This window comes from Octopus sinensis, linkage group LG14, assembly GCF_006345805.1.
Source record: "Octopus sinensis linkage group LG14, ASM634580v1, whole genome shotgun sequence".
In the NCBI taxonomy this organism is placed as follows: domain Eukaryota; kingdom Metazoa; phylum Mollusca; class Cephalopoda; order Octopoda; family Octopodidae; genus Octopus; species Octopus sinensis.
The window spans coordinates 16312321-16332027 of record NC_043010.1 but is presented as its reverse complement, the minus strand read 5'-3'; the positions used below and the strand labels follow the sequence as shown (position 1 = coordinate 16332027).

General features: G+C 35.7%; 1 protein-coding gene across 20 annotated transcripts in view; it reads right to left on the bottom strand.

Moving 5' to 3' along the window:
* Positions 1–19707, bottom strand: part of LOC115218883 (protein hu-li tai shao) — a 169392-nt gene that overhangs the window by 20463 nt on the left and 129222 nt on the right. For 8 of the 20 annotated variants that reach the window (XM_036508671.1, XM_036508673.1, XM_036508672.1 and 5 more), the window contains 6 exons: positions 19456–19588; positions 18134–18247; positions 14413–14505; positions 13687–13879; positions 13117–13224; positions 7823–7855 (listed from right to left, as the gene is read on the bottom strand). In XM_036508671.1, the coding sequence (XP_036364564.1) occupies positions 7823–7855; positions 13117–13224; positions 13687–13879; positions 14413–14505; positions 18134–18247; positions 19456–19588 (674 nt within the window). Of the gene's footprint in view, positions 1–2181; positions 2499–4922; positions 5297–7822; positions 7856–9556; positions 9655–13116; positions 13225–13686; positions 13880–14412; positions 14506–18133; positions 18248–19455; positions 19589–19707 lie in introns of those variants that run through there. The other 12 variants (XM_029788867.2, XM_036508676.1, XM_029788872.2 and 9 more) reach the window with 6 other exon arrangements.

Below are 19707 nucleotides of genomic sequence, written 5' to 3'. Positions count from 1 at the left end.
CCACTGCTTCATAGGAAATAGGTGCCTTACACAAATTTGTGACAAAATATCAAATAAACAAACTAGAATTATGTAAACACATACTATATATATATATATATAGTGTATATGTGTTTACATTCTGTACATCTTGGCATGATAGTTTGAGCAAGATGGTAATGGCTTGTTTATCTGGTAGGTCTGTGGAATAAAATTCATTACTTAAAAAACAGGTAAGGGGAAGTGGAGACCAATGCACCCTAAAATACTACCCGAAATGCATTTTATTCAAGCTGGCATAGAAAAGTAGGCATAAAGGAGAAGGATTTAGCACCAAGGTTTAACAACAATGAGAATCCTTTCTCCTATAGGCACAAGGCCTGAAATTTGGGGGGAATGGAGCTAGTTGATTACATCGACCCCAGTGCTCAACCGGTACTTATTTTATCAACCCTGAAAGGATGACAGGCAAAGTCAATCTTGGCAGAATAATAATAATCTACTTAGAAGAGAGTTTCTTAAAAAGTCAAAAGTTTTAACATGAAAGCCTTCTCGAATGTATTAGAGATGCTGGATACAAATTGCGAAAGTCCCTTTTTATTTTGGGAGGTTTCGGGTTTCATTTTGAACAAAGTGCTAGCTATCTTTCTGGTTTTGATACCAGAATAATGGTGAAGTCCAAAGTTTAAAGGGATAAGCAAGAGATAGGCGACATACCAAGAACAACTTCGATTGTAGAAGATGGCTGCAACATTTGGACTTCTTGTCTTTGGAGCAAAAAAAAGTGTAACAACTTCACTAAAGAAAACTACACACAGCCATCTCACAGGTGTGTTTGGGGGACATTCAGCCCCTACTTCACCCCACTAAATGTTTGACTGAAGACAAGTTATGAAACGAGATAAAGGCAAGTGATTGGCTCAGCTCCTTTAAAAAAAACCCTGATATAATAAGAAAATGGCACCAGCAACTATTACAGGTTGTTATAAAACCAAATATTTCTATTTAGCCATGGTTTTTACAGAAAGTTTGAATGTAGTGATTAGCAGAGCCCTTTTATCAATATCGAATAAATAAAACCTTATTTAAGGGAGCAAATTTTCAAGGCTGATTGCTGTAACGGAAGAAAAAAATAATAAACTACAGATGATGCCATGACTAGTTTAAAAAAATATATTTCTGATGAAAATATAGTGCAAAGGCAAATAGAAAATGTGCCAACACAAACACAGACAGTGACTAAAGCAAAATTAGGTTATGGATGTATGGAACAGTAGTAGTAGTAGTAGTAATAAAAGTTGGCAGTATAAAGGATATGGAAATCATTTCCATGAAATTTACACACCTATAATATTGAGAATTACATTTCCATTGTTGAATATTTTCCACATTTAGGAAGTTTATATATAATTTCTTATATGCCAACAGAGCATGAAAATGTTTGGTGCACAGAAGTATATGCGCACGTGTCCTAAAAGTATGTGAGTGTGTATTTTAGCACTTTAAAATCAGGTTAGCCTATTACTAAGAATGTGAGGATTTAGCAGTTGTGAAATGAAGGCTTGAAAGCTTCAAAAAAGATCTCCTGGAAGCCATTCAATGCCAGTAAAGTCATGATTAGAATCAAATAAGTACTGCAACAAGTTTGATGAGCATGTTGCACTACAGCTCTTTCATGGCCTGGCTTTATTATTTCAGAGTAAGAACAGATTTTAAACTATTAATATTCCAGTGTACAAACATTAAAAAAAAAAGAAGGATATTAATATGTTAAGAGTAAATTGGTCTAAGAGAGAAGTGAATAGGTAAGGAAATTAAAATGTGTTACTTTGAGAGGAAGAGATAATAGTCGAGCCTGACTGATAAAATGGAATCGGGAAGAAGTTAGGTCAAGCGTGCAGCAACACCAAAAGCTGGTCAGTTCATTAACGGTGATCTTGTAAGAGTGACCTATGATAGCAAGCCAAAAAGGCTTGAATATGAACAGCCAATAGAAAATAATGGGACAACAATAAACAACTGAATAGAATTTGCAAATATGTAAACACAGAATGCAGTGAGACATTGTAAAGTATATTTTTTTGGACTAAAAAGGAGGGTGGCATTGGTTTTTCTTCTGTTGTTTTAAGACAAATGAATAATGGAATCTGGTTAAATGAAGATTGTTAATGAGAAGGACAAGAAAAGACATTCACATTCCAGTGTGGATCACAGTTAATACTAAAAACTTTATTTCAGACATTTTACTTTACATAGAGAAAGAATAATACCATGGACAGTTGGAGGATGGAGGGGAAAGAGAAGGTTGGTTAGTTCTTTCTTTCTTTCTTTTCCTGTTTATGGGGCAAATAAACCTTGATAGTGGCAGAGAGAATCTGGGAAAAGTGCAGTTGCAGACTAAAACTCCACAGGAAAGTGAAACAGACATAACAAATAGCTGCTGTTTTGAAACAAAACCAAAAGATGAAACTTGCTTCTTTTTTTTTTTTATATATATATATAAATTCTCTTTTCTGCACCTTTTGTGGGAGGGTTAGGGTGTTGGTTTTAAATCCTTTTTTCTTTTCTTTTTTTTTTTTAGAAAGTAAACAAATTTGTTTTGGAAAAACACACACATATTTGACTACGTATTACCATTAAAATACAAATAATAACGATAATTAGCAACTAAGTAAATTGGAGAACCTTTTTTTTTTTTAATTATTAAAACAATTAAAAGCAAAAGCACTAAAAGAAATGGTTTTCTTTGCTAATTCTGTTCAACATATTTTGGTGGCTGGCAAAGAATTGATGAAATAATTCAAGAAAAATTTCTCTATTGTTTGTTAACTGTCTTTTTTTTCTGATTTTTTTTTTTTGGAGGGGTGGTGTATTTTTGCTTCACATTTTGAATTTCAGCGCAAAATATTGGGAGAATATGAGACAAATTGAAATCAGCAGAACCCTACATATATAAGGAACCAGGTCCATGGGGCAAGAACCATGTACAGAGCCAAATCCATATACAGGAATCAAGTCTATATATGGAGTAACAAACTTTTATATTAAAGAATCAAAATTATATTAAAAATTCATGCAATTTTTTGTTTTCAAATAAGGAATGTGAAATTGAGTGAAGGTGGAATTTACCTTTGACAAATGAATCTTCATGGCACTCCTGGTGCAGACTGGCTATGCATGTCTAGACTACATCAGGTAAATTACAAGTAGTCTGTGCAGTAACAGGTTTGTTTACCTGGCATCCTTCATCCATATATATATATATATACACACGCATATCACCATAATTTCATGTCTACTTTGCATGCTGGCATGGGCCAGACAATATATGTACACACACACACGTATATACACACATACTAAGCCTTAAGTTCTAATTGCCAACTTTTTCCTAAAGTGTATGTATGTATACATGTGTACACGTACACACACAGTCAACAGATGTGATCCAGAGCTTTTCAATACAGAGAACAGTAGTGCTCAATGATTTGAACTTAGACTCTGAAATCTTTACCCCAAGGGTATGTTCATCGGGTAAAGAGTAGCTACAAGAGGAATCCAGGTGAGTAGATATGGAGTCAATAATACAAGTAAACTAATGCAACTGCTTGAGTTAGATATCCAAAATCCCAAATATACACATGTAAGTAGAGAGAAAGCAAAGACTGAACATTTTCAGACAATGAATATTCAAGTATAAATATAGAGGTGTTTATATATTAACAGAGCAAACTTAGAGTGCAATTAAAGGGGGGAAATATATGCTGTTACAAGTTCGACAGCTGTTTCTGGGCGCTCAGACTTACTTCATAATCTAGATCGCAAAAATATATGCAACTGGTAATGGAAGCAAATTACTGATTGCATATTCTGGTGAACCACATCTGCCAACATTATGAAGTAAATCTGAGCCCCCAGAAACAGCTGTTGGACTTGTAACAGCATATATTTCTCCCTTTAATTTTCTGTGTCTTTGTACTGTGTACATTTGCTCTGTTAATATATAAATATACTTATACTTGAATATTCATTGGCTGAAAAGTTTCAGTCTTTGCTTTGTACATATATACAGATCTTTTGTATATCAAACCCAAGCAGTTGTGGTTGTTTACTTGTACCATTGTCTCTATACAAACATATATACATACGTATATACACACACACACACACAATACACTCCTACGTAGAAAGTTGTTAAGCAAACAGATCACTATGGTTTATGGTTTTGCATATCTTTAGTCGCAGTGAAGCAGAGGGAAAGGAAAATGCAATGAGGAGAGGATTTGAGGCACTGAATGACTGAGAAAGGCAGAAGTGTGTGTGTGTGTGCGTTGGGGGAGGGGAGGGGGAAGAGAAAGGCTGAGTCTAACAAGTTTTTTTTTTTAAATGGCAAAGACAGGCTTCACACAGACACACACATATATATATAGGCATGTGCGTATGTATGTATACATACATGCATGTACCCACACAGATGTATGTGTGTGTGTGTGTGTGTGTGTGTGTGTGTATCTGGTAGTGTTAATATTGGGCAATATACACAATAATGCTACATTTCCATGTAGGAAATAGCAATAAAAGAATATTTTCTGGGGAGGCAGAATGAGCAGAAGAAAACTATTGAAAGGAGTTGGGTGCTGGTGTGATGGTGGTGGCAGAGAGAAAGACATCGGTACCATCACCACCCTCCTTCCCTTCCTTTCCCCCAACCAAAACTAGAAGATGCGGCTCGATTAATTTAGAAATTCTACAGATTTTGGAAAATCCTATGTAACACCGAAAAAGCAAACATTAATAAAAAATAAAAAGGCAGAGGGAGAAGCATTCGAAGACAGTTTTAAAAGAGTTTTAAGTTCCTTTTTGTTTTAGGTTTTTTTCTTTCTTGTATATATTTTTTTTTTTTAAAGAAAAGATGAAATTGAAAATAAAATAAATACTTTCAGTTTTTTTTTATTGTTTTCATTTTTAAAGCAGTTTTTATAGTGATTTCCTAATGTTGTTTCTTCATCTGTGTTGGGGTGTTTGTGTGTTGTGAAAACAGTTCTTCAGTGTTGCATGAGAAGCCAAGTTAGGAAAGTTAAAAGAGGAATGTCGTCAAGTTCAAGAGTTCATTAAAAATAAGGAATCATTTGGAAAAATAATAATAATAATTATAATTAGTAAGCCAGATAAGAAAGCAATCTGCCCTGTGGCCCCCTAGGGCTCCTTTGTAATATAGAAGTAGGAGGTAGGAGAACAAACAAGAGGTAGTAGTAGTAGTAGAAGCAGACCATTCATACTGCAGTATGTGGGTATTCCTTAGGGAAATCTGTCTTTCCTGAAAAGAAGATCACATATTTCAAAGCCTGCGCTGATCCAATACAAATATTCAACACAGACAAATTAACCCTTTATTCACCGACAGTCAGCCAGGCAACTGGCTTCGTTAGATGCATTCGTTTTGCTTTTGTTGGAATTTAGTTTGATAATTTGTCTAATATGGAGGTAAAAAAACCAGCCCAAAATAAAAGGAAAATGGTTCAATTTCAAACCATTCAACAGTTGGAAGGAAAAACACTGGGAAACTCTGTATTTCTTTTACAATTTTCAGCTTACTTCAAGAAAGCCGAAAATGCAATCAACAGAGAATAATATTGCTTCAAAGACATTTGCCCTGTTTAACCAACACAGTAAAGGGTCTGAAGAGAATGGGGGGAGGGGAGGGGAAGCCGGGAAGATAGTAAATAAAGGGTTAATACAATTACGATAAAGATGACAACATCTAGTGAGACATTCACGTGAGGAAGATAGAGGTAAGGTAAACACAAACAAACAAAAACACACACAAGTGGGTGACAAAAAATACCAAACAACAAAGAAGACTATTGAAGAAGTTGAAGATTGATTGATGGCAGCGGAACAGATATTGTATAGGGAGGATTTCGGAGGAGAGGAAATACACAGCAAGAAGGCTAAGAAGATACGTTGAGAAGGACGAATCTTGTGAACAGAGCCGACGACAAGGAAGTTCATTTTATATATATATATATATATATATATATATATATTATGTAATGAAAAGAGGAGTCAATGAGCAGAAAGTAAACCAATGTAAGCTGCTGAAATATATGAGAGATGAAATCCTTAATTAATCTAATTAGTCTTTAAGGTAAAATACATGGACAGAAGCAGTATCACAGCCTTAAATATTTCAGAAATGCTTTTACAACTCAAGATACAAACAAATGAACAGGCTTAGGTTTAATCTTTGCTTTACATATTTGGTGGACGAGAGTCCCCTGTGTTAAATTTTTATAGAAATTTCTTCAAAAAAATAAAGACTTTATGGAATTATATTAGATGTTTGGTACATTATCAGCCAGGTTTCTACTCATTCATAACAATGTACTGAACATGCACAATTTTTTTTTTGTTTAAAATATGTAGTGTTATACCTAATTTATATATTTTATAATTATAAGAAAAATTATGACATTCCCCCCACCTGATGGTTACTGGCCCCTAGTAACCTCACAATGGCCCTCCCTCACCTCCAGGAGGTGCTACACCTACTCCTTAACAACCACTGATACTAAACTAAATTCAACCCCTGCTCACACTACACCAGTCTTACTTCTGGCCAAAATACCGGGCAAAGAAGTTTCAAATGTAAAACTTCAAGAAAAATCAAGAAAATCTGTTTCATAGAGTTTATTTGATAAATAACAAAATATTTCACCAGGTTCAATAGTACATTTCTAAACCTGCAAACCCCATTATCTGGAAATACAACTACCTCTGGGTTTTTCTAAAGAAGTTCCAAAAACTAAGCCAGGACTTGTCAATTGGAAGAAGAAAATTATTCAGATGAACGGTGGGTTTTATTATTTTATTTTTTGTCTTTTTTAAGTCGCTGGTGTCTAAGAGATTGAATCATAGCAGAGACATCGAGACAGATTAGAAAGAATTTATACAGCAACAATATTGTGAAAAGTCTACAAGACTATGAGAGGAATAGGACTCCCAAGTATATTACAGGTATTTAATAATTAAAGTAACCAGTCTCTTGTACTTTTACAAAACAACCCCCATTAATTACTGAATTGCAGATACACAAAATTCCACATACTTTCATGGTTGCTCAATCAGATATTGTTGGAACTTCCAGAATGTAAACCGAGTTACAAAAAGTTGCAAATACTATAACCAAATTCACCCATGATTATGCACACATACAAGCATATGTTGGAGGCAGTACATATTACAGTCAAGACATGCACATTGAAAGACAGATGCAATGACAAAGAATATGGCCACTAGGTTGTGGTGCAGTCCTAGAAGAAATACAAAATGGGGATAAATCGTAACCATTGCAAGAAACATTTTGTCTTTTTCAGTTTCTGATTAAATAAACTGACCCTGTCTACATGGATATTTCCCAGATTATGACAGGAAAGTTCTCTAAAAGAAGCAGTTGGCATAAAGAGACAACAACTAAAGGAGAAAGAGAGAGAGAGAGGGGGGAGAACGAGGGGTTTATAGCAGAAGAGTAACTGAAAGCTTAATTCATTTTTGAGCATGTGTGTATGTATATTAAAAGCATGGCTGCATAATGCATATATATATAATTATATACGAGTTTATTTTTAAATGAATATGTAATTATTCCTCTACATAAGTCTGAACATAACAACTACGATGTGTGTATGCATATGCATGTTTAACCTATGTGCATGTGTGTGCATTCATTTACAGATATGCAATACTATATCAACACTAAGGTTTACAACACTAAGCTTTCCACAACTTCAATATTCAAATCACAATATCTACAGAATTATAGTTTTTTTATATTTCTACTCGCCTTGGTTTGAGGTTGACAGCCGCTTCTTATGATCTGAAAAGCACAATTGAGCATCTATTTTATAGGAAAACAGAGCAAAGGATACAGAGCAAAGAATACCTTCTATTTTATAGGGGTTTCACGAAACTGTGCAATGAGAAAACAAAAGACGAGAGAAAGAGTCACTTGGGAAATTAAGCTAATATCAGAGACTGTCAGTGAAATTAAATTTACATCTCATTTCTGAGACTTATAAACCAATCAGATTTGATCAGAAAAAGATATCGATTTCAGATTAGAGCTCAATCAAGTTGTAATTTCCAAGGACGGCACCTGAAGATGGCTTTCCAGTCATTTCACAGACAACTGATTCTGAAACAAATTATCAATACATCATGCTTTTTTTCTTTGTGACTAACACTTAGTCTCTCTCTCTCTCATCCACAAATTATTTTGTCTTTGACAAGAAGAAATTTTCTTCAAATTCTGAACCGTATTGATTTAGCAATGTCATTTAAGACTGACTATGAAATATATATGCGAAACAGTGTTTAATAGACACGTGCACTATCCAGAAAGAAAATAGAATTAAGCAGTGGGAATCCATATTAACAGAAAGAATGGGAGGAAGAATTAATAATGGTGGACTTGAAATAAACTGTTTCAAACAAGAGAAGCAGCTGACCAAGTAATTAAGCTAACGACCTTACCAAGGAATCCCGGGATTTACAATTCTATTCCATTGCGAGTGTTAAGGTGTGTTCCTCAGTAAAAAGAGTAAGCTTCTGCTGTGAAGAGGTTACCCAGCTGTGAGTGCTGAGGGGAAGACGAGAAAGAATCCAAAGCATCCATTCATCTGGGATGAGTGTCAAGTGAAAGCCCTTCCACGAGTATAACTTAGTAAGTTGTCTTACTAAGTTCAAGATACCTCTAATGTTGCTAAGTGAGATAAGCTCAAATTCTGCTGAACATTCTGGTAAATTACAAAAACTAAAAGGAGCCGCTCCATTAATATTTATTTTTAAATCTTTTCAAAAATTTCACAGAACATAAGAGAGACATTTGAAGTGTAATAATTTACTGAAGAGAGAAATGTTTCTGACATAAATCAAACGCAATTGAGCCTTATTTGATCCCTACTTACAGAAATTCTATACCAAATAGCTTAATGTCTACTCCTTCATCACTGCTGACTATTTCAATATTTATTGCCAAATACAATGTTACAAGTTATTGCACAATCAATTCACTAAAGTCTGTAGACACTTAAAATCTAAATACTTCTATTTGCAACTAAAGACTTATTTACTAACAAAAGGAATATTCATACATCATCATCATCATCGTTTAACGTCCGCTTTCCATGCTAGTATGGGTTGGACGGTTCAACTGGGGTCTGGGAAGCTCGAAGGCTGCACCAGGCCAGTCAGATCTGGCAGTGTTTCTACAGCTGGATGCTCTTCCTAATGCCAACCACTCCGTGAGTGTAGAGGGTGCTTTTTATGTGCCACCGACACAGGTGCCAGACGAGGCTGGCGAACGGCCATCCAAGATGTTTTACAGATCCTCTCAATACAACAAAATAAATGAACCTGTAAGATGAATTAGAAGGTTCTGTTCTAATTGACAGATATATTTTTGTGCCAAATTTCAACATATTTTGTGCCTAACTCCTACCAACATAAAAACAGAGGTTTCTATGAGCAGACACATCATCACTGCAGTCACTTTGTCTTTACAACAATCTTAGAAAACAAAATCAGTTACTCTTTAGGATTTGTCAACAACTTTATTCCACTGTCTTAGAGTTTTCATGGAGGCAGCTTTTGTGTTTGATATTTCCTTGGGATGGGCTTACCCATTAATCACACATTTTGTACCATTTTGCAACATTATTCTAGCAGAGGGTGCAGACAATAGATTCTACACTAGAATGCTATAAGTGCCATTTACTACCACAACATGAAAAGTTTAAGATAACCTTTTCTCTTATTTTTTTCTTCTCTCTCTCTCTCTTCTCCCAACCACTCCATCCCTCCTCTTCTTTTTCTCTTCCCAACCACTCTACCCCGCCCTTTCTTGTGTGTGTGTGAGATATTCAAAGCAATATTAACAGATTTTGTTTTTGCTTGAGTTTAATGCTAATTAATTTAAAATGAAGAGAAAAAAACCCCGTTTGCATTAAGATATAAAATTGGAAATATTTTGTTCTTTCATCAGATTTAGTAGTTTTAGTTGCAAATGATCATTGCTTTAGTTAGAGAGACAAAGAGTGAACTCCGAAAACTTAAACTAATAAATTGAGAGGTAAGAACACAAGACCAAAACCTGCTGATAAGTCATTGCTGCTGCTGCTGATGATGATGACGATGTTGCTACATGTCACAAGATAGCAACAAGGGGAGGCCAATATCGCAAGAAAGAGGTGAAAAGATCAGGAAAAGCTGCCAATAGACTTGCCTTGAACCCTTTAATCATAAATCCCCAAGTAAGTTGTGTACCTACAGCACACAAATAGTTAACCAAACCAAAACAGTCTGTTTTTCTATTTCTATCATGCTTCTACCTAATTGAGGACAAGACTGCAAACTTTAACATGAAGTGGTGAACACTAAGAGTGCAGTGTGAGTGCAGACAGACTGCACTCTCCTCATTGTCCAAGTCTATGTCTGAGAATGGCTACAGTGGAAAAACCAAGGTGAACTTAGGCAGCACTTTGAAGTTGGTGGTGACATTCTAACACAGTATTTGAAGTAAGGCTATGAATACTGAAGGTATGGGAGACAACGTTGCTCTAGTGTTCAGGGGTATTGGAGATGTGTCCGAGTGTTTGGAAGTGATTTTACAAGCCTTTAGTTAAAAGGTTTTGTCATTAGTAACCAAACGAACAACTTCTTTATTATTTGTGGATGACATATTTGGCTGTTGTAAATAAATATTTGACAAAACTTGATAAAATTGAACAACTCATAGGCAATAAATTAAAGATTAGATTTCCTGATCTTACCACAATATGCCACTCTTCTCTGATAAATCTTACTCTCTAAGAAATCACAAAATACAGATTTATTTAGAAGAGATTCATTAAGAAAATATCAAAATAATGACGGGAATATCAGACATTTACAAATTCAGGAAACAACAAAAATTAGATAAGACAATGCATAATTAGTGCTTGACCAGTAAAATAGCAACTTACAAAAATATACAAAAAAAATTGACTTATAAACATAACTGCTGAATTATGATAGAGAGAGAGATAAGAATGCCTTAATATGTTTATGCTTCCACAAAAGAAAGATTAAATTGTCCATAAAAACAGTTAAATTTTTAATAAATCTGTAAAGTTTTAACATCAAAGTATTCCAACTGAAATTTGAAACTAAACTCACAACTTGCCTCAAACAAGGAATTATAAACCTTTATCAGCTGCTGTAACCAGTGGCAATGAGAGGAATTTACTAATTACATGAATGGTTAATTATCATAACTATTCTAAGGCACTACAAGTCAAACAATATTGTTCTCCACTTCATCATCTGTGTTACTACACTACATCGAAGAGGAGCAGAGGCTGGAGGTTAAAATGTTATTGTATTTATCCCAAAGTTAAGCATCTTTCAATATTTAAAATACCATTACAACTAAGAGACATTTCAAGAGTTATAATTAAAATCATCTACCTGCCACTTGATATAATTATGTTTCTGAACAATATTCAAACAATTATCAAAGATAATTGTCACTAATTTTACCAAGTCTTCATTGTCCCCAAGGTTTTCAATTGCTTTTCTCTCTATCATCATTTTGTTTAAGTGAAGGAAATAAAAAAAAAAACCCCACATTGCTACCTAATAGACTGGCAATCAGTAATAACTGGCCTGTTTCATTTACTGCATATTACATAGAGAGGGAGCTAATCTGCATTTAATAAATCACACAGAATTAAAGTTATACATATTTGTGTGTGTGTGTGTGTGTGTGTGTGTGTGTGTGTCTAAACAAGCATTAAGTAAAAAGTAAAGTGACTCCATGTGTTTTTTCTTCTTTACTGGACTGTTAGAAGACCCTTAGGATGATAGATCTTTGATTAAAAACTTGTCTAAACATGTATATAAAATATGAAAAACTATAGACAAACATCACATACACATTATACACACAAGCAAGTACAAGAATTATACAATAAAAGCCTGAAAATGTATAGAAACTTTGGCAAAGGCAACTGTTCCTCTATAGGAGCAGCGATTAGAAAGACAATGCATGTGAAAAGTTGGAAGTTAGTAGAAGCTGAAACCTTAGAAAGAAAGAAAAAGAAGAAGTCAATGCAACACATGCAAGTGCTAAGGTTTATTGAAGAAACTGGAAGCCAAAACAACAATTCCTCTGTGGAGGTCATTGTACCGAAATTTAGATTGTGGTGGCAAATGATGGAGACCAAATCCCAACACGCTAAATATGCTGGGAGGGAAAAGGGATGTAGACAAGACTACATTTTAGTGAATGGCAAGTTTGAAATGGGAAATCAACCTGAATTTCAAAACCAGATGAATTAATTTAGCTTGAAGTCAAGAAATGTTCCTGTCTTTTGATGATTTAAAACAGTTCCTTTAAAATAGTTGATGATTAGTTCTAAATGATATTAGAATTATTAACAAATGTGGTGGTCAGACAATTGACAGTGTAAGTATGTAAAGGTAATAGCGAAATATAGGGAGAAAATTAAGGCCCTTCAAGGGTAGTGGGGTCAATCAAACTGTAATCAATTCGATGACATAATATTTTAAATAATTATAGCTTTAGAATGAGAAAAAAGTTGATATTGCTGTGCACCACTGAAGACTATTTAATAAACATTACACAAAAACAATACAAAACAACAACAACAAACCAATAATTAAAGGATATTGTAAAGAGCATGGAAATCATTTTAGTAAAAGGTTAAGAAAATTTCTGTTTTGTTATTTGAAATTTACACGGATGAAGATGCAGATGTTGCTTGAGGGGACAAAAGTTAAATGAACGGAGGGTGGGGGTGGATCTGAAACTTTTCTTAAGACATCTGCAAATGGCAAGCATTATGAGACACAGAGAGAAAGAGTAAGTCTATGGCTAAAATGTACAGATTGCTAAGGATAGGAACTATTTCATTGTGTAATTACCACTCAATCTTATGATCAAAGGATTCTAAGAAGTTAATCCCAAGGATTATCCAGTATCCCCATTAGTAGATACAAGATGATGAAAGGTTCTGCTATTGATGGCAACAAACTGGAAAACATTACGGAATCATAAATAAACACATCAGCACATACCCGCTTCAGCTTCTGTCTTCAAGTCAACGCCATCACTTCGAATTTGCTGCATTCTTTCTTCAGTTGAGATGAGGCGGCCATCAGGAGCAGGTTCTGTATCTTCAGAATCTGAGACAAGAAAAAAAAGTTTTATTGTGACTCGATCCAGTAAATAAATAGAATAAAGATGGCAGCCAGTCTAGGGAGAAGGTGGATAGGTAGAAAAACAGATGTCAAAAAAAAAAAAAAAAGAAAAAAAAGAGGTAAAGAGTAAGTAAAAGGGAAAAAAAGATGTAAAATAATGTTGAAATAAAGGGCTGGAAACAAAGATAATCCTCAAAGGGCAAAATATTTAAATGGAAATTTGTTTTAAAAATCAATAAGAAAATTAAAATTCCAACTGAATCCAGGTTTTTCCCATTTCTCACACACATTTATTGCAGTTTTGATGTAGTTGAGTCAATGGGATAAACACTAAACTAGTAAAGAAACCAGTTAGTCTTGTCCTTAATAAGCAAAAGACTGCAAGCACCAACAACTGATACATTACCTACAACCTCATCAATTCAATAAGAAAATTGTTATGGTTACCTGCTTCAATTATTTTCCCCTCTACTTTTTCTTTGTACTTTGCAAGCTCATCTTCAGACACATTTTCAAAAGGATTAGGAGAATAAAGTGACTTGTAGACAATGGCATTGTGCTGATGGTCACGTCGAATGATGCCCTTGGAAGCGGAACCAATCATCACTACACTGTCTGATGCACTACTCAGGTTGCCATCCTTCAACAAAAATACAACCATTAAACTCTTAAAACCAAGACACTAGAGTGTGGCTTGTGGAAAAATAAAAGAAGATTAAAACAGAAATGAAATTTACACTAAATTGAATATTATTGAACAAGGAATATATTTAGTAAAATTAATCAGTAAAAAAAGGGAAGAAAATGATGAAAACATTCAATAAAATGAATTACAAAGCTATCTCTTTAACAAAACTTATAATATCCAAAGTTTTTTAATATAGTTTATATAAAAAAAATTATTTAATAGTCTCCTATGGTGTGAGAGGGAGGGAAGAAGAGGTGGGAGTCATTGTTCTAAGAATTTTATGAAAAGACTGGGAAGGAAAAAAAAAAAAAGAAAATGAAATAGAATCTTTGCTAAATATGACTCCAAGAGTTGAAGACTTAAGTGAGATAACAGCTGATTATTGACCTAATATCTCTGATTAATCCTGTGTTATGATAAAAGAATAAGGTAAATATGTGTGATAAAGAATTTGTTTTGAAAACAATAATAGAAAATTGACAAACCTTCATCTTTTGAGCTTCTTCCCAAGTGGTTCCCTCTAGAACTTTGGACTGAGGACCAGCATGTACTCTCTCCTCATAATAATCCTTACGGATCTGAAAAAAGATTTAGAATATATAACAATTCAGACATAAAGCATAAAACTTCACAATGTTTGTCAAAGTTTTATAAATTTTCAAACAAAAATAAACCCATCTTTAGAAATTAAACGTTTTATGGGGAGATTTACATGTTCAAAGCGTTTCCGTCTGCTTCATCTCCAAACATCAGGTGATTAATTTTGGCTTTCAACTAGAAACCTTCATTTCAAAACTAAAGGTTGCAATACTCTTAACCCTTTTGTTACTGTATTTATTTTGAGATGCTCTGTATTTCTTTCAATTACTTTAAATATAACAAAGAATTTAGTAAAAGAACTTAGTTATCATTAAGCTAGTGTTAGGAATGTAAATTGTGACTAAGGTTTGATGGAAGATTATAATTCAATACTTATGAAAACAAGACATTTGTACTACAGAGCCAGAGGCGGTTTTGGCCGGGTTGGTATCAAAAGGGTTAATGGCCCATGGACATGCACAGAGTCTAAAGTTCAAACAATTTTAATCCTTAACAATAACTCATTTCATTCATTTAATCCTCCAAGTTTGCTTGCAACAACCTCAACATACCCAATGGACTCATCAGATCCCTTCTCATTTCAGAGATGGAATCAAACACCAATCTACTTAATCCTTCACTACCATCTTTTATGGTTTCCATTCCACAGAATAACAGGTAACAACAGTATAACCCCCAGCATTACTTCACCATCTTTACTCATTCCTAGACCCCAATTTACAGAACAGAACAGTGAAATTTAAGGCAGAGAAACAACAATCAAATTGTCATGACAACTAAGAGAATTTATATCATAACCATCAACAGCATCATTTAATGTCCGCGTTCCCTGCTAGCATGGGTGGGACGGTACCACAAGAGCCGGCCAGGCCAAAGCCTGCACCAGATTTATGTGACCGTTTTGGCAGGATTTTTACAGCTGGATGCTCTTCCTAACACCAACCACTCAGCAGAGTGGACTTACTGCTTTTTATGTGGCACAAGCACAGGCAAGGTCAGTTTTGGCAAGGTTTTTACAGCTGGATGCTCTTCCAAACACCAACCACTTTACAGAGTGGAATGGGTCATCAAGTACTAGCAAGACAAAAACTTTTAAGAGAGGAGGAGGCATTGGAGGAGGTGATGATGAAAAGGTTATAGTGAGATAGATACAGGTGTCTTGCTGAAGAGGAAGTACATGATTACCTGGCCGGTGAGAGAAAGATCAGGAATGAAGACAGAAACAGGTGTGCTACCAGAAAGAAAATATATGGTTGGCCAACTTGAGGGAAGTGGGGGGGGGGGAGAGAGAGACAGCAAGATGGTGATGGTGGCAAAATGCCGGGCATGCTCACAAGGAACAGAGATCAGAGTATAAATGAGATGGTTGAGTAATGGAAGAGAGAGATATAGAAAGTGGCAAGTGCCAGGGCATAGCCTTGAGGTTCAAATGCCATAATATGAATGACAGGATATTGCGAAGGGAGTGCGATTAAGAGGTGAATTTCCTCCACCTTATTCTTATTCTAGAAACAATACTTTCAGAGCATCCTCCACCATTGCTAATTTGGTCACCTAGGTAACAGAAACTATCTTCAACCTCAAGAGAGCCTCCTGGGCATTTGGGAGAATCTAATTCCTCTGTGCTCTTAGTGCTTATTGTTCCTGCACACCTGCCACATACAAAGATGACTTTATCTGTTAATCTACCTGTGATTCCACTGCATCTCTTCTGTTTACACTGGCTACAACAGATGGAATTTCTTCCAGCCCCTTTCCTACATACTGAGCAGGGCCCTTTACCTGGTTGAGAGTTTTATCTTCTTTCTCACTAAGAACCAGTTTTGTCTTTGCTAGGTTAACTTTAAGGTCCTTTGATTCCAGGTTTTGTTTCCATTCCTGGAATTTCTTCTCTAATTCTGCAATAAGAGCAAGGTCATCAGCACCCAATCTTGAATTGCTCTGTTATGGCCTGGATGACTATAATGAATAAGAGGGGGCTGAGAACTGAGCCCTGATGAACCTCTACCTGAACACTAAACTCATCACTGTATTCAGGGCTAACTCTCACCTAACTGACAGCACCACCGTACATGGTTTGGACAGCTCTAACAAGCCATTCCTCTACTCCTAACTTCCTTAGAGACCACCATATAACAGAGTGGGGAACTCTGTCAAAAGCTTTTTCCAGGTTGACGAAGGCTAAGTACAATGGCTTACTTTTGGCCATTTCCTGCAGCTGTCTCACTAGGAAGATGACATCTGTGGTACTCTTCCCAGGTACAAAACCAAACTGCATCTCATCTAGTTTAATTCTATTTCTAATCAGTTGAGCTATAAACCTCTCAGCAATTTTCATGACTTGTTTCTATCTAAGTCGTCACCTTTATCCTGATAGCAGACTACACCAGTTGTCAGAGATGGTGCCTTCCTGAATAAGCTGATTAGCTATACGGGTGCCAAAGCTGTATCCTATGCCACCAGCAATTTTAATCATCTCGGCAGTGATTCCTGATGGCCCAGGGGCTTTTCCTGTCTTCATATCCTTAATTGCCTTATCTATTAAGCTGTTATCAACTCTGATGGCTGGTCCTTCAGTTGGTTCGATATTTGGTAAAGTCTCCTTCTCTCATTCATTTTCCATATCTAATAACCTTCCAAAGTGACACTTCCATGCATCTTCTCTGAGTCACTAAGTGCAAGCATACCATTATCCATTCGCACACATTTCTCACCTACCACGTCTCTATTTTCTCTGATACACTGCTTTGCAATCCTGAACACCTTACACCTCTGATCCTCTCTTACCTCCAGCTACTCCTGTTGCTATGTATACCTGACACCTAGCTGCCCTTTTGGTTACCTGATATAATTCTTGCTTCCACCGTTTTTCTAGTCTTGTCTTTTTGCTTTTATAACACTGTCAACTTCCTTGTTCCACCCCCCATGTCATCCTTGGTCTAGCTGGGATACTGCACCAACCACATATTTCATCCATAGCTCTCAGTTGATTGTCCCACAAGAACTTCCAGTTATCCTCTAAGCTGTATGTCCCCCAACTCTTCCTCTCTTTCGTCAGAAGTTTCCACAAGTAAATCTCTACATTTTTGTCTGTTTGCTGTGTCTTTGAGCTTCCATAGTCTTATTTTCCATATTGGTTTATTTCCCTGATCTTTCTAGCTCTAATTCTGAAGTCACTAACTAGTAACCTATGTCAGGTTGTACACTCTTCACCTGGGAAAGACTTTGCATTTTTAAGCATCCATCTATCTTGTTGCCTGGTAAGGAGGAAGTCAATCTGGCTTATGTGTTCACCAGACAGATAAGTGATTAGGTGACTGGCTGGTTTTTTGAATGGATTATAAAAGTTGTGGAAGAAGTAAAAATGCCTGACTCCACTGCCCATCAAAATTAGGTAGCCACAGTTAACAGCCAGCTTACTAGAGCGAGCTGGCAGAATTGTTACCACATCAGGAAAAATGCTTAGTAGCATTTCTTCCATCTATACATTCTGAGTTGAAATTCCACTGAGGTCAACTTTGCCTTTTGTCTTGTTTAGCACTGGAGTTGATCCCACTACCTCCCCCAAAATTGTTAGAAACAATTTAAGAAACAAAAATTACCAACCTGCTTTTGTTTCTCTCTAAACTCCTTAGGGTTTTCTCCCTGTGGGGCAAACTGGTTTGCCTTTTCTACCTTTATATTCACACTTTTTGTACTGTCGGAACTCTCAGCAACCCACTGAAAAATATTTAGTTTGAAAATGATTGAATCCATGAGTAAGAAAGGGACCTAAATGTTGATATAAGCCATTACAAAAGCACTCTAAATACATCTTTCTAATTTCACAGCACAATATTTTCACGTTCTTCAAAAGCCCTAACTTTAAAAACCAACTTTATTCAGAGAAACACATTCAATTAATGTTAATAGAAAGGATTAACAATGAAATGAAATATGTAGAAAAACTAAACAAACAACAAACAAAGAGTAGAATTTCTTTAGAAGTGGCTAGTTTTGAGTTAAAATCTAGGTTGAGTCTAACTAGGAAACTATTCAAGACCAGTGGGCAATATGAAGTGTATATCGGTTTTAGAGTTGATGACTCATGTTCTTGTGCATCATAGGAGGTGATGAAGAATTGGGAACAAGAACGGCATCATTTAGGGATGGTAAGCTAGTGGCAATAATGAATTACCAGGAGATATGCAGGGAAACAATAGAAAAAGGAGTCTATTTCTATATCCCAAAGGAGATAAATTATATTCATGTATTTCTGAGAGAATTGAAACTGTCCTTTGAAAAAAAAAAAGTTTGTCACCCTATATCAGGGGCCTCCAAAGTCGCTGATATTGATCCCTGAGAGTCAATGGGACTGTTCAAGGTGTTGATAAATGCACATCTACTTAGTTATCATCATTATTTATTTTCTTGCACATACCTGGGAGTTGATGGAGGGGGGGGTCAAGGATTCCATGAAGGGGTCGATGGTCTTGTAAATATAATCCTAATTATGATGTGATCCATTGAAATACAAATTTGCTGGACTAGCAAGCAACTGCATACATTCATGCTGACATGGGGCGGAAGGTTCATCACAGTCCAAGAGGTTTCTTCTTTGGAGCTACAGGTCCAATAACTAGTGTCCATAGGCGTCATTTGGTTTGGTTTCAATGGTTGGATGCCCTTCCTATTGTCAACCACTTTGTGGAGGCTGCTTTTTACATAGCACCAAGTAACTTGCAAGATAAAACTGAGGGGAGAGTAGGATTGAAGGAGAAGGCTTTGCACCTTGTTATGTCCTTGACCAAGCCTGTGCAGACACAAGGTCAACCCAATTAAAGGGACAAAGATAACATAGCGCAAGGGAGACAACTCTCATATAGTGATGAGGAAAAAATATTTGTGACAATGGTGGCATGAAAACGTTCGAACTCTTTCTGTTTTACCTTTGTAATCTTCTTTGGATTTGTTGTACCAATTTCATCAATTTCTTGTTTTTTGTATGTGTTTGGCGAAGTTAACCAACCAGCTTTGTACTGCTGCTGTTTCTGTCTTTCAAGGGCTGTTCGGAGTGGAGACCTGCAACAATGACAACACTCAGATTTAAAATAATAATAATAATGCTCAGGTGCACTACAACTCATCAAAGGTGCATGTATGGTAAATAGAATTATGTACAAATGCCAGGAAAGTGAATA